General features: G+C 28.4%; 7 protein-coding genes across 11 annotated transcripts; 5 read left to right on the forward strand and 2 right to left on the reverse strand.

Annotated features, from left to right (window-relative positions):
* Positions 1-1078: 1078 nt before the first annotated feature.
* On the forward strand, positions 1079-5833 carry LOC103568202 (venom serine carboxypeptidase). The gene is made up of 2 exons (XM_008544952.3): positions 1079-1617; positions 4616-5833. Exons 1-2 carry the CDS (start codon positions 1312-1314, stop codon positions 5732-5734), a joined length of 1425 nt encoding a protein of 474 aa, XP_008543174.1. The 5' UTR covers positions 1079-1311; the 3' UTR covers positions 5735-5833.
* LOC103568201 (uncharacterized) lies at positions 2168-4606 on the forward strand. The gene is made up of 2 exons (XM_008544951.2): positions 2168-2563; positions 3626-4606. The coding sequence occupies exons 1-2, from the start codon at positions 2431-2433 to the stop codon at positions 4390-4392; spliced, it is 900 nt and encodes a 299-aa protein (XP_008543173.1). The 5' UTR covers positions 2168-2430; the 3' UTR covers positions 4393-4606.
* Positions 5834-6161: 328 nt separating the features above from the next.
* On the reverse strand, positions 6162-9021 carry LOC103568200 (lysosomal thioesterase PPT2 homolog). The gene is made up of 4 exons (XM_008544950.2): positions 8707-9021; positions 8303-8552; positions 7291-7409; positions 6162-7197 (listed from the first exon to the last, which is right to left on the reverse strand). The coding sequence occupies exons 1-4, from the start codon at positions 8863-8865 to the stop codon at positions 6844-6846; spliced, it is 882 nt and encodes a 293-aa protein (XP_008543172.1). The 5' UTR covers positions 8866-9021; the 3' UTR covers positions 6162-6843.
* A 1395-nt stretch (positions 9022-10416) lies between these two features.
* LOC103568199 (diphosphoinositol polyphosphate phosphohydrolase 1) lies at positions 10417-12263 on the forward strand. Of its 2 annotated transcripts, none has more exons than XM_008544948.3 (3): positions 10417-10919; positions 11189-11353; positions 11552-12263. In XM_008544948.3, the coding sequence occupies exons 1-3, from the start codon at positions 10821-10823 to the stop codon at positions 11849-11851; spliced, it is 564 nt and encodes a 187-aa protein (XP_008543170.1). In that variant the 5' UTR covers positions 10417-10820; the 3' UTR covers positions 11852-12263. The 2 variants fall into 2 exon arrangements, with proteins under 2 accessions (XP_008543170.1, XP_008543171.1); XM_008544949.3 differs by having other exon boundaries at positions 11189-11344.
* A 967-nt stretch (positions 12264-13230) lies between these two features.
* Positions 13231-15128, forward strand: LOC103568197 (glutamate-rich WD repeat-containing protein 1). 2 transcript variants are annotated; one of them, XM_008544946.2, is made up of 3 exons: positions 13231-13471; positions 13553-14443; positions 14521-15128. In XM_008544946.2, the coding sequence occupies exons 2-3, from the start codon at positions 13560-13562 to the stop codon at positions 15011-15013; spliced, it is 1377 nt and encodes a 458-aa protein (XP_008543168.1). In that variant the 5' UTR covers positions 13231-13471; positions 13553-13559; the 3' UTR covers positions 15014-15128. The 2 variants fall into 2 exon arrangements, with proteins under 2 accessions (XP_008543168.1, XP_008543166.1); XM_008544944.2 differs by having other exon boundaries at positions 13232-13471; positions 13543-14443.
* On the reverse strand, positions 15056-18608 carry LOC103568198 (mismatch repair endonuclease PMS2). Its single transcript, XM_008544947.3, has 5 exons — positions 18410-18608; positions 18174-18333; positions 16425-17668; positions 15479-15728; positions 15056-15399 (listed from the first exon to the last, which is right to left on the reverse strand). Exons 1-5 carry the CDS (start codon positions 18503-18505, stop codon positions 15056-15058), a joined length of 2094 nt encoding a protein of 697 aa, XP_008543169.1. The 5' UTR covers positions 18506-18608.
* Positions 18609-18774: 166 nt separating this feature from the next.
* LOC103568196 (uncharacterized) lies at positions 18775-21011 on the forward strand. Of its 3 annotated transcripts, none has more exons than XM_008544942.3 (2): positions 18775-18979; positions 19060-21011. In XM_008544942.3, the coding sequence occupies exon 2, from the start codon at positions 19076-19078 to the stop codon at positions 20312-20314; it is 1239 nt and encodes a 412-aa protein (XP_008543164.1). In that variant the 5' UTR covers positions 18775-18979; positions 19060-19075; the 3' UTR covers positions 20315-21011. The 3 variants fall into 3 exon arrangements, with proteins under 3 accessions (XP_008543164.1, XP_008543165.1, XP_008543163.1); XM_008544943.3 differs by having other exon boundaries at positions 18775-18975; XM_008544941.3 differs by having other exon boundaries at positions 18775-18918.
* The last annotated feature ends 124 nt before the right edge of the window (positions 21012-21135 follow it).

Consider the following 21135-nt stretch of genomic DNA (forward strand, 5'->3'; position numbering starts at 1 on the left):
TAAGGTGACCAGAAAAATACCTAAGCGGCAGAAAAACTTTTTTCTGTGCAACTGGGGTAGAATTTAAAATAATTTTGAATGATTAGAATTCAATAAAATCAAATGGTTTTCAAATCACTTCGTCTAATCAGTAATTATAATTTTAGTAAATTAGTAATTTACATATTCATTTGAAAAAACATATATAAAGATTATCAAAAATCTTTGGTATCCAATATCATTGAAAATTTTTGAGTATTTGAAATTAATCAAATTTTAAAATGTATTCTGCTCCTACTATCGCTAATAATTACGGCCTACACATTTTTATGACACTGAAAGTATAGCAGACATCAGATAATTTTGTAATTTTAACAGAAAATTTAAAAATTTACAAAATAAGAAGATTTTGATTTGCAATTTTTAAGTTATTTCTATACGAAGGGTAGAAGTAGCATTTTTGGCCACTGCTCCATTTTTTAATATTTAATACTTTATTTCAATTAATGAAAAGTATTAAAAAAAAAAACTTCCATTACTAGTGTGATAAAAGTATCTTGCGCATATTTACGAGTGCGAATGTAGCAGACATAAGAAAAGTTATAAATTTAAAAGAAATAAATTAATTGAAATAATTTTTTTGAAAATAATGCACTACGGAGTTTGCATTTATTGAAACACGCATTTTTTTATTTTTACTCTACTTACATTTTATTCATTTATTCTGAAATTAAAAAAGTTTATAATCGTCTGCTACATTCACACTTATATACATTTGAAAAATTAATAATGTCATTGAGTTTTTTACAAATTATTTTATTCAAATTTTTCAAATGTCCAAAACTGACCCCAAAGTGATCAAAAAGGGTATCTCTCCCCTGTTTTAACTCTTTATTTAAAAGAAATAAATTTTTATAATATCTGATTACTTTCAGTATCATATATTTTTATCGCAAAAGTAAAAATAGACATAATAATAATAAATAATTACATTACAAATGAATAAGACGGAAATAACTATTTTAAAAAATAACCGCTTTGGCAGCAGTGTCTTTGTCTTTTATATCTCCATCCTATATCTATTGCGTGTCTGGTTGTGCGCAGTAAATGTTTTTACAATATACAATAATACAATTCTCAATCTCTCTCAAACTCAATTGTCATTCATCATTCCACGTAAATAGAACCCAACATCACATTGTTTTCTTTTAACTATTAAATAAACCACAATCACATACCACACAATTGTTTTTCACAATAATTAATAATACTCAAAAATACTCGGATTGTTTTTACTAACTTAAAAAAAAACTTTTATCAAAAATACTTATCATGGCTTATCATAAAATATTCAATAGTTTAATTGTAGTACTATTTATCAGTATAAATTATTTTAGTAATACTCAGGGGTTTACAAACGTTTATCCAAAATTAAAAAGTTATCCTCTCAAAGATGGTGAAGATGCAGGGCAACCATTATTTTTGACTCCTTACATTGAAAAAGAAAAATTCGACGTTGCTAGAAAATTAGCAACTGTTCAACATAAAGAAATGCTAGATGTTGGAAGCTATGCCGGATACTTAACAGTCAACAAACAATACAATTCGAACATGTTTTTCTGGTTTTTCCCAGCTCAGGTAAATTTATTTTCAAATTATTTTTTGTAAATTTAATAGTGATCCTGAAGTTATCCGACGTCTAATCATTTTTAGAAACTAAATTATAAAAAAAAAAAATTTTTCAAAAAATTGCACTGACAATTTTTTAAATTTTCTACATGTGCATATTTTTAGTTTTTTTTTTTTTTTTTAATTAAATTGTTAAAAAAAAAATCAGAATTGCTAATTGTCTTTTAACTTCAGGATCATGTTTTAAAAATTTTATATTCATTATTATTAAAATTAAAAGCTCATAAAAAATTTGATGGATTTAAAATTAACTTTAAATCAGTAATTAGTATGGCTGATTAATTAATTTATCAAAAAATATAAAAATAATTGTGATATTTAAATTTTTACTTCAACATCACACTATTTTGTCTTATTTTTTAAAAATTAAATCATTAAGTTCCTAAAAGTAATAAAAAAAAAAAAAAATTAATTTTGAAATTGTATTATGTCGGTACAGTTCCGTATCCGTTATATTCACGTCGTCCGTGAACAGTGCACTGAAGTGAATAAAAAGTTATTGATTAATACTTAGTATTTTATACTTTTAATGTCAGTGTCAGTGTTAATCATCATCAGTATCAATGCTTGTATTTTAAAAATTAACTTATTTAATGATAAATAAAAAATAATAAAGATTAATGTCTGATTGTGAAATTATTAAAACTTATTTTTGACGTAACACTGAGATACAAATTTATAAATTGTAACATATGCGTTTGATTTAATTTGTAAAATAACCAAGACAGTCTGTTTGAAAATAATTGTTGATTTTTTTAAAATATGGATGATGAGAAATTAATAAAATATGTACGGACTTTTAGAGGGCTTTATGATATGTCACATTCGCAATATTTAAATGGAAATTATAAAGAAAAAAAATGGACTGAAATAGCTGATAAATTAAATCAACCAGGTGATTATTAAGTGTATTTTATCTAGTCATCCGTAAAAAAAAATTCGTTCGAAAAAGATTACAAAAAAGTTTATGGGGAATTTCTAAACTTGAGACAGATTAGAACTTCGAGTGGAATTTTTGTAATTTTCATAGTAAAAAAAAAAGTTTTAGGATTTTATATGAGCGAATTTTGAGTAAAAAAGAACATTTTTAAAACATTTTTCAAAACGTATTTTTACAAACCGAAGGATTACAGAGACAACTTAAGATGTCTGTTTAAAGGATGACAAATTTTATTTTGTCTTGAAGCCAAGTTTTTTTATATGAATAAGACGTACAGATATTGGTTGTAGGAGTCATATAAAATTTGATCTTTTTCCCGCTTTGAAAATGTAATTTCAATTTAAAAATCGACGATGACTTATTTCATGAGTGTAAAATGTAGCTGACGAGTGGCAATTTTTCAAATTTGTGTATTTCTTTTTTCGAAAATATGTATTTAGATAATCGAAAAATCAGTACGCGCCTTTTTTTTCAATTTCATTATTTTACTTTATTTATTTATTCATTTAAAATTTATAAATTGTCACATATCTGCTACATTTACACTCATCTTATTTTATAATTTTTTGTAATTTACTTTTTGTCATTACTTATATCAAGTCTTTTCGCAGATATTTTTTTAGTGACATAAATTTCAGATTGTTTTGTCAACATTTTGATGCCTTATCCAGGTCAAAAAACAGCCTCAAAATTGCTATCTTATAGATTTCACAAAGCCAAGTGTGCAACGGGACATTTTACCATTATTCTGAAAAAGTTCAAAAACTTCTAATTTGAAACTTTGTATGAACGTTTTTGTATTCTTATGGATATTGGTTTCTAACAGGAACTTTTTTGGAACCAGGGTAAAGTGTAGTAAAAATACGTTTTAAAAACGTTCTTTTTTTTTTTAAATTCTCTCATAGAGTCCTAGATAAACCTTTTTTTACTATAAAAATTACAAAAGTTCTACTTTTGGAACGAATTTTTTTATACAGGCAGCTAGGAAAATTTTTTATTAACAGTAAAAACTTGCAGTTGTTGCCTGTAAAGCACGTTGGAATAATATCAGAGATAATTTTCGTAAATCCTTAAAAAAAAGAATTGCTCAAGATGAAGAAAAAGTAACGCAATCAAAAAAATATAAATATGAAGATCAATTAGATTTTTTGATACCTTTTATAAAAATAAGAGACACCGATGATATTTTAGACAATGTTGTCGCAATAAATATTGATACCATTGCTCACATTAAAAATGATACTGAGCAAACTGATGACACTGACAGCAATGATTACGACTATAATGATGAGTATGATGATCAAGATCAAATGATATCGACATCTAAGTCTACACCACCAGAAAAAGTTCCAACAATTCCAAGTTATCATGACGATAGTTATGTTGATGTACCGAAACAATCTTTGTCGTCGGAGTCGAGCAAAAAACGGAAAGCTGATGATCCGTTAAAATTCGATAACTCTGAAGCGGCATCAGTTACTTTAATGAAATACGTCCTGGAACAAAGCGAAAAAACAAACCAGCAATCTGTTCATCCAGTGGATGCGTTTCTTGCTGGATTAGCGCCCACTTTAAAGTCTTTGAACCCCTATCACTTGAACATTGCGAAATCTAAAATATTTAATGTCGTTCAAGAATTAGAAATGAATCAAATAATGAACGTACCGGCGGCATTTGAACCACCTGTAACAAAATTTTTTATTTCGCCTTCTTCTTCTCCGTTGCACAACAACACGCCATCATCTACTTTTATACCAACTGCACCTGCAGATTTACATAAATAAATATAAAATAAAAAGACTAATTATAATCGTGTATTTAAAACTGTATAATAAGTCACTAATAATTATATATTTCATAGCAGTATTTAAAAAACTAAATATAAGACAAGTTAATTTTGTAAAATTAGATCCAATTTTTTATGAGCTTATTCTAAAATTTATTTATATGAGAGAATGAATTAAAAAAAAAATACTTATTAAATTATAATTAATTTTTTGCAACCAGATAAAACCTCGAACTGCACCGGTAGTATTGTGGCTCCAAGGAGGTCCAGGAGCAAGTTCACTCTTCGGTCTTTTTACAGAAAATGGACCATTTAGAGTTGATAAAAACAAAACTCTTCAAATGCGTAAATACAGCTGGAGTATTTCACACAATGTAATTTACATCGACAATCCAGTTGGTACGGGTTTCAGTTTTACTGATCACGACGAAGGATATGCAAGAAATGAAACCCAAGTGGGTGAAGATCTTCATTCAGCATTAGTGCAATTTTTCACATTATTCTCTGAGCTACAGGGTAATGATTTTTATGTAACTGGTGAATCATATGCCGGTAAATATGTGCCAGCATTGTCATACACAATTCATGAAAAAAATCCAACATCGAAAGTTAAAATAAATTTAAAAGGTTTAGCTATTGGTAATGGTCTTACTGATCCTATAAATCAATTAAATTACGGCGACTATCTTTATCAGTTGGGTTTAGTCGACTTCAATGGCAGAGAGAAATTCCATGCTTATGAAGAGAAAGGGCGAGCGTTTATCAATCAGAGCAAATATGATGAAGCTTTTGAAATATTTAATGAACTTCTTGACGGTGATTTAAATTCTCCACCAACTTTATTTCAAAACCTGACTGGTTTTAATTTTTACTTCAATTATTTATGTACCAAAGACAACAATGAATCTGATTGGATGAGCCAGTGGATCCAAAGTGCTAGTGCAAGACGGGCTATTCACGTTGGCAATTATTCTTTCAATGTTGAAAATTCAAAAGTTGAAAATCACTTGAAGAATGACATCACTCGATCTGAAGCTGATAAAGTTGCTGCTCTACTTCAACATTACAAAGTTCTTATTTACAACGGACAGCTTGACATTATTGTTGCTTACCCACTTACAGAAAATTATCTCATGAACTTGCAATGGCCCGGAGCCGAGGTTTACAAAAAAGCTCAACGCAGAGTCTGGAAAGTTGGTGATGAAATCGCTGGTTACGTTAAACATGCAGACAATTTAATTGAAATACTTGTACGTAATGCCGGACACATGGTTCCTGCTGACCAACCCAAGTGGGCATTTGATTTAATCAGTCGACTTACTAACGTCAAAACTTTTTGATTCAAAAAATTTATTTGAACAAAAAATTCTTTATTTTATTTTAATAATTATAATTGTAGACAGAGACACTAGTACGGTATTTATTTATCAATAAAAAAAATAGATTGTTCATAATAATTAATAATTATGCTATTGATTAATTAATTAAATAATTGTAAGTAATACTTGGATTATTAACGTATGCAAAAAATAAATCAGTCCAAAGAATAAAATATATAAGCGCATAATAAAACTATTTTTTTATTAATGTTAATAGTAATTGAATTTTGATTAATTGCTAGTCAATTATTTAATGGGTTTTAATTACAATTGTTAATTTAATTGTCATGAAAGTATTAGTGTCTACTCTATAAAGTAATAATTGATATGAGAATCATTTTTTTTACTCAATTTAAATAAATGATATTGTAAAGTTTATTTTTTTTTATGTACAGAATTTTATTTTATTTTGTACATATTATAAAATAAATGTTAAAAAATTCTTAACTTAGTAATTACGATATATTTTTCTCAATTTATTGTTATTAAAATTGTTAAAATATTTCTGAGATTTATAAATAAAATTATTAACTAATCTCACAAATTATTTGTTATCAATAATTGTACTTTTAAATCAGATTATTTTTAAAACTGAGTTTTTTTCTGGTAAATTCCACATCAGCTTTTTTTTTATTTACAATTTATCGTTAAAAAATTTACTATAAGATTCTGTAGGCCTATTAAATTAAATCAACTAGTAACAATAATTAATAATCCTGTAGCAAACAAATAACAATTTTCGATTTCTTTTTTCCGACGAATCATTTACAAGAAAAAAAAAAACTAAAAATATGCATACGTAGAAAATTACAAAAACTGTAAGTGCAATTTTTTTTAATTTATCACAATTTTAGTATTTTTAATTACCGAGTTAATTTTCATCAGAAAAATTTTGAAAATTTTTCTCATGCATTTTTTAAAATTATTGCCTGCCAGTATTTACTTTTAAATAAATAAATTTTTTTAATGACTGCTACTTTCAGCACCATGGCTAACTTCATTATTATAAAATTAATTGTTAATTTATAAAGTTTTTATAAATTTATATTACAATTATTTGATATGAATCATCAATCAAGATGAGGTAAAATATATAAATCTACGAGTGTCATATTTTTATGCCACTGGTCATGAGTAACACCAGGAACTGTGTAAGTCATTAATTTCTTTGCTTTATCTAAAGTCTTTAAACCGATAGCGTCAGTTTGATATATTTCACGATTCCGCATTTCGACAACAGTTTCATTGAATTTATAATAACCAAATTGACTACTTTGCCAGGGTGTAATTACACCATCGTCAGGACCGCCAATTAAAACTAATTTTTTTAATTTCGTAAGTCCTAATTTAAAGTCCGATGAATTTCCTGATTGTTCTTCATTGTTAACTAATGGTAAAAATTTACTATATTCAAAATACAATTTCTGAAAAAAATAAAAAAAAAAAAAAAAAGAAAAATGTTAATATTATTAACCGGCAATAAATAAGAATAATAATAATGATTGTAATTTATTTACTTGATGATAAGGATCATTCCAATAATTTCCAACACTTGTATGTTGCCCAACTCTTGAGTAAAATAATTCGTAGGCTGTTTCACAAACTAAGCCCGGGAAAAATAAATGTAAAAATTTTGCTGAAAATTATAAATTCCATAACTATTAATTACAATTTAATAAATTAAACTAAATTTAAAAATGAATATTTTTTTTCAATTTTAAATTTCAACACAAACATTACATATGCTAATATTTGCACAAGTTTTTTAACTCGAATAATAAAATTTAAAAAAAATCTGTTCATCTTTGATTAGTCAAATGAACTATTTTTTTAAAAATCAAAATATGATTTTATGCTTAATAAAATAAGTAAACGTTTTAAAAAACTTCAAGGACATTCTCAGACAATACCTCCTACTTTTTAAAAATATACAATGACTCAACTGTCATAAACGGATTTAAATTTTATTAATTAATTAAGAAAAGGACAACGTCGTTGCAATTTCACCGAGATATAGAATTCTTAAAAAATTACAGTTGTCATCAATTTGGAGTTAAATGAAATTTGTTGAGTAAATTTAAGCCAACAAAATTTTAAAATTCGAATTTTAAAATTGACTTGAAGATTTTAAAATTTATTTTCCAAATTTTTTTTAACTACTAATTGATGTCAATTGTGAGTAATTTTTTAAAATATTCCATACTTGTACGCTGTCTTTTTTTCAATTGAGGTTTCAATTTTTTTTAATTAATTGATAAAATTCTGATGTACTTATGACAGTTTAGGGCCAGTTTTTGAAACCTAGCTTATTTTTAATCCGAATTTAAATTATTGTTGCTGGTATGAATATATATTATTAATGTATAGATTCACGTATAATTCGGTTTGAAAAACTGGCCCTTAAAGTTATTGAAAATTTTTAAAAAGTGCGGGGAACTGTCTAAAAATGGCCTTAAAAGAAAATAGTCAAGTTCGCTGTAAATAGAATCGATAATTTATTAAAAATAAATATAAATGATAAATTCTTACTGCCATACTGCCCAGCTTGAGGTGAACTTAATGATATAAAAGTTCTGACATTATGATCTGGAAACCTCTGAAGAATAGCTCTAGCTAATAATCCACCTTGACTATATCCTAATAAATTAATTCCTTCAGGGAAAGCTGCTGATATTGCCATTAAATCTTGTCCAATTTCTTCAACTTGATGCCACATTGGCTCTAGACTACTCCATCCTGCATAACGTGGCGTATTAAATATTTGTGTCCCCGGATGTATCTAAAAATAATTTGATAATAAAACTAGTGTAATGAACTTAAAAAAAAAAAGGTATCCACATACATTAGTAATTAATAATTAAATTTAAATACGTAAATTATTACAAATATACATACTGTAGTGATGGAGATTTAAATAAAATTATTTAAATTACCTCTTGAATACGAGCACTGATTTGCTCCATACTCTCACTTCCAGTAAGGACTCCATGGATAATTACAAGAGGACGATAAAATGCACTTTCTATTGGATTAATTAATATAAAAATAAATAAACAGCAGTACGATAAAATTGACTTGTTTGTAGTCATCATTACTTTGACGTTTAAATAAACTTCAATAAAAAAAACTTGATATTCAATCTAATCATCTACACACTACATCTATTGTTATTGTTCACCATAAGAATGACAAATAAGTTTATCAGATTTATGAAATTTATAACCTTCAGTTGCTGGTTTTGTTTTGAAACAAAGGATTTATAACTCGAAAGAAAAATTAGAGATTTTAGAGATTTTTATATCAACGTTGAAAAGTATTTTCTTGCTTATCGATAGTTGTTCAAATCAAAATTTATTATTGATAGTAATCTTATTATTAACAATTAAATTATTTATTTAAAAACGAAAGTTAATTTGATGTCGGAAAAAAAATGTTTCAAAAACTTTTATTATAATGAAATTCAAAAATTGATGACAGTAAAGAACTTCAAGTTGACAATTTAAAATTTTTTACAATAAAAAAAATTATAAGATGTTTAATTTAAACTTCATGTAATCGCATTTTCAAAATTCAAAATGAGAATTTGAGAAATTTCAAAAGTAATATTCTGCGAAAGTATTGAAATTTTAAATTAAATTCAAAAGTTCAATTTAATAAAAAGCCATTTATTGATGTCTAGCTTTGGCAGTCATATATATATATATGAATTCATAGTTATCGTTTTTTTTATTATAAAATAATTATTAAGAATTATTTCAAATAATAAATTATTACATTCTCAAAAATGATACTGAAAGTAGAAGACTTGAAAAAAATTTTTTCTTTTAAATAAACAAATAAAATATTTAAAAAAAAAATTTGAAAAATTGTACCTGTAGCTTTTTTAATTTTCTACATATGCATATTTTTAGATTTTTTTTTTTGCAATTGATTTGTTGAAAAATAATTCTCAAATTGTTGATTGTCTGCTAACTTCAAGATCATAAAAAATTATGAGCGTGAAAATAATAGATATGAGACAAATTTTAAATTACGAATAAACGAATTAAACAATTAAAAATATAAAAATTAAAAAAAAATGCACATACTGATTTTCAAATTCTATAAATTCGCATTTTTTAATTGTATTCGATTTACATTTAATTCACTTATTTCCAAATTTTTAAAATTTACAATTGTCAGCTACATTCACACTCATTGAAAAATTATTTCTTGTAATTAAAAAAGTAAAATACTCATAGAAAACATTTAAAAAATCGCGTCAATAACTTGAAAAATATTTTTTCGCATTTTCAAAAAACTTTGTTTTGCTCTCCAGTATCTTGCTTATAAAAATAAAAAAATTGTCTGATGTCTGCTACTTTCAGTATCATTCCCAAAACATTAGCAGCAGTAATACTCCAAAAATGATCAAATTTAAAACAATAAAAATAACCGCGAAAACATTAATTTTTAAAACACCCTAAAGTTTCTTTTTCAGACCTACTGGCTATTAATTAAATATATAATAAAAATATCACAGCAAGTTATCACTTCTGTTCACAATTAGCCCAACAAAATACTAGTTTTAAATAACGCGGGTTTAAATAGAGGTCGCAATAACTATATTATTATAACGTGACATTAATTAAAATTAATAGTCACACATGCGCATTTAGTGGTAACATAAAAAGCTCTGGTGTCGCTGTTTTTCATCTTGAATGGTGACTTTGAAACTTTTAAGGTTATATTCGATCAAATTGTACAATACTGTGTCTCAAAGAGTGTTATCTCATTTATCAGTGCTAATAATTGTATAAAACTTAGTGGATTATTTAAAAATTTAAATTAAACAGAAACCGAACTCTGGCAAATTATTATAAACCTAAAACAATTATAAAAGTGTAATTGAAAAAAGAAAAAAAAACAGGTCGATAATGTCGGCTCGAAACATCCTTAGGATAATGTGGCATGATAGGATGGCCAATCTGGCCGTTTGACAAATAATTACGACATTTATTAATTTAAACTTATAATTTTTATATTAGTTTTGTTTTATTAATTTATAATGGTTAAAGAAAAGCCCAATTCTACTCGTATTTATGATTCTGAGGGCTACAGACGTAGAGCAGCGTGCATTTGCGTCAAGAGCGACCTCGAGGATGAGGTAAGTCTTCTAGAGGGCACTGCCCACTAGCATCTTTTTTATTATTTTTTTTTCACCTTATTGTTATTATCGTCATTATTATTATTATCATAAATATATGTCTGTCCATATATCATTTTATTGCTCAACCAGTTATGCACATCTATATAAATAATCAAGTCAATCAACACTCATTGTTGTTGATGCTTCTAAATTTAGACATATGTTTAAATACTTTGTTTATCTAGACAATTAAATTGCTAATTATTTTATTTTTTTTTCATTGTCAGGTGCTGCTGGTGACATCAAGCAGAAGACCCGATAGTTGGATAGTACCTGGAGGTGGTGTCGAGCCTGATGAAGATCCAGCTGTGACAGCTCTCCGCGAAGTGCGAGAAGAAGCTGGTGTCCTCGGACATCTAGGACGATGTCTTGGTGTCTTTGAGGTTCATAAAGTAGTTAAAAAATTATTTTATTATTTAAGTCTAGAGCATTATCTTTTTATTTTTAATTACTTGAAACATTTTGTATTAAGTTTCGAAGAATTTATCTTTAGAAATGTTTGATGCCAATGTTTTTTATTGTAATTTAAAAGATATTGTTTGCCAAGATTCAAGTAATTTAAATAAAATTTTGCTTTGTTTTTATTTTAGAACATTGAGCATAAACACCGTACTCAAGTCTGGGTGATGCGAGTCACTGAAGAATTACCAGAATGGGAAGACTCACGTAACATTGGACGGAAAAGAAAATGGTTTACAATATCTGACGCATTGATACAATTGGCACAACACAAACCCGTCCAACGGTCATATATTCACAGTCTACGTAATACAAATCCACGACGTGGTGCATCAACAAACCCGACACCGCTTCATCCTCATTCTCTGCCTACTCCGATTCAGCTTGTAACCAATTCAACTTCTGATCCTCATCTCAGTAAACATAGCTAATGTTAAACAATATTAATTTTTCATTTTATAATATTAATATACTGAGTATTTTGCATCACATCATCAACATCAGCATCTCCATCTATATCTGCATCATTAATTATCATCATAAAAACGCCTCTTTTGTACTGCGACGATGTTGTACTGCAGTGACAACGATAACTCTATCACTTGTATTTTATATATTGAAAAAAAAAATTAAAAAAAAAAAAAAATTATGAAAGACAGAAGGAAAGAAAAAAAAATTATTAACTGTCATAATTACTTATTATTCATTTATGCAGAACGCTAGAAGAAAAGAAAAAGAATAAAGACGAAAAGTTAAAGAAGAAATAAAAAATTGTATTAAACTCCCAGCTAGGAGATTAATTATTATACATTAATAAAGAGAAATTTATATGCTAATAATGTACATGATTATAATTATTAATAAGTATCTAATTATTTGAATAGTGATAATTTTTTTTTTTTTTTTAGGTGTAAGATAAAAGACCTAGTACTCGATCAGGGAACTAGTACCCGATCACTCCATGTATTTGTATATATATATTTAGTAAAATACAGTAAATACAGATATACAAATATATGAGTCATCGGGTACTGGGTCTCTTACCTAATATATATATATATTAAGCCTCAGGCAATCCTATATCCGGTCAACTAAGTCGAATTCAAATTCAAATCAAGTTCACTTTTTAAACCAGAACAAATTCAAAGGTCGGCGATGAATAGTATTCAAAGCCGACGTCTAATAATTTTTGAATTTTTTTTTTTAAACAAATTAAATAAAAAAAAGTGTTTGGAAAAACTGCAGCTATAGTTTTTTAAATTTTCTACATATGTATATTTTTATTTTTTATTTTTTTTGCAATTGATTTGTTGAATAAAAAATCGGAAAATTGTTAATTGCCTGTTAACTTTGGGATCATCGACGATGAAACGAATCTCAGGACCGCAAGACCTCACACTTTGTGTGTAAAAATTTCTATCAGGTCCACTGGGATTCGAACTTTTTTTTTCAAGTTCAAAGTTTATTTATTTAATTATTTAGATCATACATGTTGAGTATAAATAAACTAAATAACATAAAACCTTGAATTCTATATATTATTGACATCAAATTGGCTGTTGTTAGCTGCGTCTCGGATTTTCTCTATCTGTAAATTAAAATTACTGTTTTATTTTTGTTCTGGCTGATAACAGACCACGTGAATTGTTGTCTAAATAAGGTCTTTAATTCAATTATTGTTACTAAGTGGTAAAAATCACTGTTTCAATCTGACTGAGTTTCGAACCCACACCTAGCCAATGATTAAGTTCAAGAAGCAGTGATAATTGATTATATTTCAAAGTGCTGACACCTATTTTCAAATTTATTTAAAGAAACAGTACCAACTCATGACGCGTGATTTAATTTCAGTCAGCCATCATACGAAACACGTGTATTGGTGTATTTTTATAAACACGTGATAAAAACAATTAACAATTTTATTGTTCGAGTGTTGAAATATTATTTATTAGCGCAATAAATCTATAAATAATTTAGTAAATAAATTAGTTTTTTTAAATATTTGAATTTTCATAAAAATATATGAAATAGTATTTTAAATTGGAGGTTAGGTAAGTTGATTTTTTTTTACTTAAATTTGAAAATAATTGTGGGAAATAAAAAATTAAAATTTTAAAATTAGTAACTTGTAGAAGAAAAATGGAAGATACAAAAGTAGAAGAAATGGAGCAGAGTAATGAGAGCGACGATTCAATGGACGAGGATGCTGATGATGTAGAGGAGGAAGTTGAAGATGAAGAAAATGAAGCTGATAATAAAGAAAGTGAAGTTTATTTACCAGGTAAACCTCTGGAAAAAGATGAGCAATTGGTCGTCGATGAATCGGCTTATCGTATGCTACATAGTGCGCAAACTGGAGCACCCTGTTTGAGTTTCGATGTGATTCTCGATGATCTTGGATCCTCGCGTGAACATTATCCGTTGTCTATGTACTTATTGGCGGGAACTCAAGCTGCCAAAACTCATTTGAACAATCTTCTGGTTATGAAGATAACGAATTTAACTGGCACCAATAAAAGTAAAGAGAGTGATGACGAATCAAGTGATTCCGAAGACGAGGATGCTGATGACGGTCCTAAGATGAGTGTCGCTTCTATAAAACATCAGGGGTGTGTTAATAGAGTCCGCTGTACTCAACTGTCAGGTTCGACATTCGCTGCGAGCTGGAGCGAGTTGGGAAGAGTTAACTTGTGGGATTTAGACGAGCAGTTAAGAGCATTAGAGAGCCCAGCAACTTTGACGGCTTATAATAAAAAAGCTGAGAAACTTGCCGAGGGTCCAAAACCCTTCTTTACATTCAAAGGTCACTTGGCTGAAGGATATGGGCTCGATTGGTGTCCTACAGAACCTGGTACACTTGCTTCCGGAGATTGTAAAGGAAATATTCATCTTTGGCGACCTAGTAATGCCTCTTGGAATGTTGACCAGCGACCTTATAATTCACATGCTCCGCACAGCGTTGAAGACATTCAATGGTCGCCTAGTGAGAAAAATGTCTTAGCTTCTTGCTCTGTAGATAAAAGGTATTAAAAAATATTATGGTTTGTAAAAAAAGTGTAACCGTTCTTTAACTAAAATTTATTTTTATTTATTAATTTAGCATTAAAATTTGGGATACGAGAGTAAGTCCGCAGTCGGCATGCATGTTGACCGCATCAGGCGCTCATTCAGCAGATGTAAACGTCATCTCTTGGAATAAAAAAGAAAGCTGTTTCATAGTATCCGGAGGCGATGATGGTGCTGTTAAAATTTGGGATTTGCGGCAATTTTCAAATAAATCTGAACCCATTAGTCCTGTGGCAACATTCAAACAACATCTGACAGCAGTTACGACTGTCGAGTGGCATCCAGATGAATCGGCAGTATTCGCATCAGGTGGAGCAGATGATCAAATTGATCAGTGGGATCTTTCTGTTGAGTCAGACTCATCAAACATCGGTGATAATGAACTAGCAAATTTACCACCGCAATTGATGTTTATTCATCAAGGTCAATCAGATGTTAAAGAATTACACTGGCATCCTCAGTGTCCTGGTACATTGATATCAACAGCTCATTCTGGTTTTAATATCTTTCGTACTATTAGTGTTTAAAATAAATTATTTTTATAATTATTATTACTATTTTTATTGATATTAAGAATTATGTAAGAGCTTCAGAGATAATAAATGTCTTATGGTGGGTCTGCCATGTGGACAGTTCCATGGATTTTCCATTTGACTCATTTGTGTTAGTAAACGTTCCATTTCAGAGGTATTTAAAGCTGTACCGATCATCACTGCGCTCCGACAAGCTCTTGATGCCAGCATGTCACGAACTCGGGTTGGACGTAAAATTTTTCCTTTCAGAAGATTACTATTTATACCTTCAGAGTCGCCTTCTTTTATTAAAAATATCAATTCTTCAATGTCTGTTTGTCCAAATTGCCAATTACCGCTTACTGGCATTCCCACTAATTTTACTCGCTTACCCACTTGCTCTAAAAATAAAAATACAGACATATATTTTAACGTTTTATGATTAATAAAATTAAGCTGATGATTAGAGAGAAATATCACCATTTTCAAATATTTCAAAAGTAAATCCATTGGCGTGAAAAAAATCTTGGTGGTCAAGCAATATTGTCTCGTTGACAGCTGTCAAATTCAAAGGCTTTGGTATTACTAATTTTTGGGTTTTTAATTTTGTTTCATTGTTTAATTTTTCGAATCTATATTTTTCATCACTTGCGTGCTGGTCTACGATAAAAATATCACCGTCTAATTTTGTTATTATGAAGCCTAAATTAAATTGACCAATTATTTCCATCTAAAAAAATCAATAACAAAGTAGTTGTGGGCGGTAATTTAATAAGTTAACAGACCTAATAGCCGATCTATTTTAATACAATATATATTTATATAATTGTTACAATAAATGACAGATGATAAAAGTTAGGGCGTGTTCAGAAATATACTCTGGAAGAGAAACATTCTGCGTTCAAAAATATCCTCTGGTCAAACCGGGATAAGTAATTTTTCATCTCCAGAGTGTATTTTTGAACACGCCCTAAGGGCAATCTCAAATAGTCCCTCCCAGTTTTTAAAAATATGCAATGACTTTCAATTGTTATGAACGTATTAAAATTTTATTAATTAATTAATAAAAATTAAAAAAAGGACAACGTAATTGCAGTTTCGTTGGGATATAGAATTTTTAAGAAATGACACAGTTGATATTAATTGGGAGCTTAACGAAATTTGGATAATAAATTTCAGTAAAATGATGTCAATTTTATAATTCAAATTTTCAAATTTTGTACGTTAAAATTTATTCAACAAATTTCGCTTAACTTCTTATTGATAATAACTTGAAAGTCATTGCATATTTCTAAAAATTAGAGGAGGCACTGTCTGAAAATGCCCTAAATAAAATAATTATTTCAAAATTTTAATTCATCACGTAATTTTTTTTCACTTATTTCAAGTGATATTGGGTCTCATCTAAATAAAGAATTCCAATTACCTGAGTAAAATTTTCTTTGGTCAATTGTTTTTTTAGTTCCTCCTCTGCGTCATCATTTTTAGCCGTATCAATTCCCGCTCGAAATTTAATTTTGTAATCTATATTATCGTTTTCTTCTTTCAACTCATTTTTTAATTTAACAGCCTTCACTATCGTCTCCAAATCTATTTTTATTTCTCTATCCGGTAATTTTTCTATTTTATCAATATTTATTTTTTCTCCTGTATTCAAAATTAAATCATAATTACATTGTTCACTACTCAAATCATCATCGTATTCATTAGAGTTACTCGATGACAGTAGTGGTTTTTTTGACGGCGGAGAAACAGAACTTTTCCGTACAAAATTACGTTTAAATGATACCTGTAATTGGTTTAACGTTTGTTCACTAAAATTACCCTGCATTTTACTCCATTTACTCTGCAAGCTCATTTTAATAGTAGCAAATATTAATTTTTCTTGTAATAAAAAGATCGTTCGCTTATCTGGTGTGACATTTACGTCAGCTGACTGTTGGTTTAATTTCAAATTTAAATAAACAAATGGATACTGTTTATTATTATATTTATGATATAAATTATTTATCAATTTTGATGTTTTAGTTAAATTACAAGGGCGGCCATTGACAAAAAAAAATTGTCGGTCTGGTGTTCCCCGACCCATTGAGTGTTCGCAACTACTTATATAAAATTCCCATGTAAAGTCAACAATTATATCCTCTGGTAAATTAAATTCTTCTTTGATACTTTGATCTGGTGGTACCACATCGACTAGACTGATACCATTTAAATTTTTTTTACCAAAAATACAGTAAGCGTTATCTAAAACATTATCAGCTCCATTTGTTGCAACGATAAGACTTTCTGGTTTTTTATCTAATTTATTAGTACATGTTATTTTAATTCCCGTAGATACTAAACAATATCCATATAAAATTTGTATGGCTTTTGAAAATTCACGTTTAATATTTTTTTCAAACTCTTTTATCCTGACGGGAAGACTTTTAAATATATTTTTAACGCATACTGTCGTTCCTGTCTCACGTGCACAGACTTCTTGTTTTTCCAGTTTTCCATTTCTATCAAATTGTAATTTATATGCATGCTCATTCTTACAATGTTTTGTTGTTATTGATACGTCTGACAATGAACAAAGTGAACTTAATGCTTCGCCACGAAACCCAAATGTTGATACATCTTGGAGATCAGTAAACTCACGAAGTTTTGATGTATGATGCTTTAATCCTGTAATTCATTGATTTTTTTAGTGATTCTGAGATTAACAATTTTCGGATTTTTTTTTAATGATGTATTGAAAAAAGAATCCAAAAATTTTGAATTGTCTACGAACTTCAGGATTATTATTTTTTAAAGTTATTTCCTATTAATTGAGGGCAATCGAAAATAAAACTGGAAGTTCATTAAATTTTTTTAATAAAAAAACTTAATGATTGAGATAAAAAAAAAATTTTGTTTAGTAGTCAAAGTAATGAATGTGAATGTAACTGACCACCATCAACTTTTTAAATTTTTTATAAAGAAAATGTAAGCAGAATAGAAATAAAAAAATGCGTATTTTGATCAATGAAAAGCCATTACGCGCATTTTTTCAATTCCATTATTTGAATTAATTAATTTATTTATTTAAAATCCATGAATTGTTTCATGTCTGCTACATTCATTCATGTCAAAGTAGATTTGTATTGAAGACAATTATATATTTATGAAATTAATTAAGTAGTGACTTAACCAAGTCCTTCAAAATCCTGTTCCAAAACACCGCTGCCATTGTCACTGACAGTGATTGACGTTTTACCATAGTCTACTAATTTTACATCAACACACGTAGCTCCACTGTCAACGCTATTTTCTACAAGCTCTTTGATTGCAACAGCAAGATCCAGTACCACCTGAAATTGATTAATTAATTTATTAATTACTTAATTAATAAACTAAGCAAATAAATTATTATAATCTTAACCTTACTTGGCCTGAACAAATATGATGAACTGTCTCTTTACTAATGACATTTATTTTTCTAGACTTCTCAGTCGTTGCAATAGCTTCTAAATTACTATCCATTATATTATTCAAATATTACATTTGATTTCTATCAGATAAATATAAAAAATAATTATAAAATCACCGGCGAATTGACAATTGATATAAATAATTTTTAAAAATACACCGGCTTGTGCGCGCGCATTTTTTGAACCACATGCGCATTACAGTGGAATTTTTTTTTTTAAGATTGGTATTTTTTCCATAGAAATTCTAGTATGATTTTAAATTTGCCGCGAAATCTCATGCCCTCACTGACTTGCGCCCTGATAAAAAACATGTTCTGTTTATTTACCAAGTGGGTGGCTATCGCTGTCCTCAAACTCTCTTGTTACTGTCACTTGCGTTTTATAAACTATTTAATAACAACGCGATTAATAATTTAAACCTGTCATTTAGTTCTGAACATTTTAATTCTCGTATCTATTTAAATAGTAAGTTTGCAATATCATACTGTAATAGGTTACTTTTAAGTATTCAAATATATATATGTATGTATGTATATATAAAAGATATGAAATAACACATCATTTTTGTTAATCAATTATATTTATCGATTTAATTTTTATTTATAGATAAAGTAAAATAAAAATGTCTAAAAGACCAAGTAGTCCAACAAAAGAAGGTCCACTACCGGCAAAATTACAAGATGATTTTCTGTTATACTTTAATAATTTTATTGAGATGCGTAACGAAAATTATATCTGTCATTTATGTAAAGTTATCATGCCATCATTATTTACAGTAATGTCACATATAAGTAGCAGCGATCATGAAAATTCAATGACAAATAGAAGATTGAGTCATGCAACAAATAGAGAACGTCCACCAAAATTAAATATCTGCGAGTTATTTGTAAAAAATGGAATTTTTCGATTTTATCCCAGAGTATTAAAATGTCATACATGTGATAGCTTACTTATTTCATTCAAATTCGCTAAAAAACATTCTCGTGATCCAGAACATGAAAGTAAACAGAAACTTGCTTTTGAATTTAAAGAACCAGTGAAACAAGAGAATGAAAATAAAATAAAAACTGAACAAAAGTACCCAGATTTTATTCGCTATGGGTACAAAGATGATGATGGTAAAATATTAACATGTTATATTTGTTCTACCACAGAGTTATGGAAGACCCACAAGGAAGACAGAGAACATTTTTACAAAATGCGGTTTTTTGTTGATAACTTTATTGATTGTCCAGGTGACAAAGTCATATGCAAGCTATGTAAACATGAATATATTTCTAAAAGTTCAATAGAAGACCATGCTGCTGATGAACACAAGTTGATACCATGGTACCGACCACCTGATGAATATATTACGTTTTTTAGGAATTCCATCGTATCATTGGGCACTAAATTTTATTGCTGTCTATGCAATAGAGTCATCAATAGCCGTTGGTTTGGTGCTTTAGCACATGCACGAAGTAGAAGACATCGAAAAGTTGTTAAGATTAAAGAGGAAGACATCAGTCAAGAAGCTTTGTCAGTTGATTTTTGTAAAAAAATGTCTAATAACATGATATTTCCTTTCGATCCCACATTATTGCGATGCTGGGTGTGTAATTATATTATTGATGGCTACGATAATCATGACAAACACATCGACAGTGATAAGCACATCAGCAAACTCACTGAAAAAGTAACTGAATTGCTGGATAGAAAGAATGAAATTTATCATGCGACTAGAAGAAGTACTGGTGGTCCATCTCCTGCTAATGATGAGTCTGAGACAACTGAAAAGTCTTCATGTGAAGCTAGAGACGATGTTGAGAAAACTTATGATGAGAGTAATGTAATATCCGATGATAAAGCTACAGTTATTTGAAAATTTAAAGAGCTTATCACTTCTGATGAGAAGTTGATGGAGATGATAATTTGAATAAGGAATATTTTATATAGATATAATTATAACTGATAGTTGATATGTTTAGCCCTTTAATGTTCTGGAAGCACAATAACTCTCAGTGTGAGCAAAATGGGGATAGCCAATCAGAACATAGTATTTACTTGTGTAAGTGAGTTATGATTGTGTTAGTCTAACCATGAGGTTCCCTTTCTCTGTTATTTATTTTGACGCACGTGTCGCGCCAGTGCCGTAGTTAACTTGTTGATAATATACATGACAACTTTTCTGTCCCCCTTCACTGTTTATATAAATTACAGCACTGGTGTTGATTTCATCGCCTAAGCGCTCCCTACTCTTCCAGCTTTTAAATCAAATCTCTGGTGGGGTTTCAAGGCCGAACATCATAGGGTTAGAAAACTCAAATTTTTTTAAAACTAAGTGCAGAAATATATAACTTTATCTCATACAGAATATCTATAAGATAATTTCAACATTAAATATCAATGGATATTTAAAAATAATTAAAATATTTTAAATTCATGTTTGGTTATTTAACAATTTAAATAATGACGATTTTTATTTTAACTAAGTGTATAAGAATTGACCCTGAATTCTTTTGATTTTAATATCATTCTTAAATCTAAAAATGTAAGAAATTTAATAAAAATACTTTTAAAAAACGTAAGACATAATGTTTTTCAATATGACTTTAAAGAGCTGAGTGTTTAGCAAGTAATTGCTGTATTTCAAACATGAAACAAGTTAATAAACATATTGAAACTCTAGAACATAAAGTAAAT

The sequence above is a fragment of the Microplitis demolitor genome, chromosome 4 (assembly GCF_026212275.2).
Source record: "Microplitis demolitor isolate Queensland-Clemson2020A chromosome 4, iyMicDemo2.1a, whole genome shotgun sequence".
NCBI classification, from domain to species: domain Eukaryota; kingdom Metazoa; phylum Arthropoda; class Insecta; order Hymenoptera; family Braconidae; genus Microplitis; species Microplitis demolitor.

Coding starts and splice junctions, on each gene's coding strand:
- LOC103568202 (XM_008544952.3), top strand. CDS start 1,312: ATGGCTTATCATAAAATATTCAATAGTTTAATTGTAGTACTATTTATC. Junction 1,618..4,615: donor TCTGGTTTTTCCCAGCTCAG/GTAAATTTATTT, acceptor TTTTGCAACCAG/ATAAAACCTCGAACTGCACC.
- LOC103568201 (XM_008544951.2), top strand. CDS start 2,431: ATGGATGATGAGAAATTAATAAAATATGTACGGACTTTTAGAGGGCTT. Junction 2,564..3,625: donor TGATAAATTAAATCAACCAG/GTGATTATTAAG, acceptor AAAAACTTGCAG/TTGTTGCCTGTAAAGCACGT.
- LOC103568200 (XM_008544950.2), bottom strand. CDS start 8,865: ATGATGACTACAAACAAGTCAATTTTATCGTACTGCTGTTTATTTATT. Junction 8,553..8,706: donor TCAGTGCTCGTATTCAAGAG/GTAATTTAAATA, acceptor AATTATTTTTAG/ATACATCCGGGGACACAAAT. Junction 7,410..8,302: donor TCAAGCTGGGCAGTATGGCA/GTAAGAATTTAT, acceptor TATAATTTTCAG/CAAAATTTTTACATTTATTT.
- LOC103568199 (XM_008544948.3), top strand. CDS start 10,821: ATGGTTAAAGAAAAGCCCAATTCTACTCGTATTTATGATTCTGAGGGC. Junction 10,920..11,188: donor AGAGCGACCTCGAGGATGAG/GTAAGTCTTCTA, acceptor TTTCATTGTCAG/GTGCTGCTGGTGACATCAAG. Junction 11,354..11,551: donor GTGTCTTTGAGGTTCATAAA/GTAGTTAAAAAA, acceptor TTTTTATTTTAG/AACATTGAGCATAAACACCG.
- LOC103568197 (XM_008544946.2), top strand. CDS start 13,560: ATGGAAGATACAAAAGTAGAAGAAATGGAGCAGAGTAATGAGAGCGAC. Junction 14,444..14,520: donor TCTTGCTCTGTAGATAAAAG/GTATTAAAAAAT, acceptor TTATTAATTTAG/CATTAAAATTTGGGATACGA.
- LOC103568198 (XM_008544947.3), bottom strand. CDS start 18,505: ATGGATAGTAATTTAGAAGCTATTGCAACGACTGAGAAGTCTAGAAAA. Junction 18,334..18,409: donor ATCATATTTGTTCAGGCCAA/GTAAGGTTAAGA, acceptor AATCAATTTCAG/GTGGTACTGGATCTTGCTGT. Junction 15,729..16,424: donor CCAAAGAAAATTTTACTCAG/GTAATTGGAATT, acceptor TGATTTTTTTAG/ATGGAAATAATTGGTCAATT.
- LOC103568196 (XM_008544942.3), top strand. CDS start 19,076: ATGTCTAAAAGACCAAGTAGTCCAACAAAAGAAGGTCCACTACCGGCA.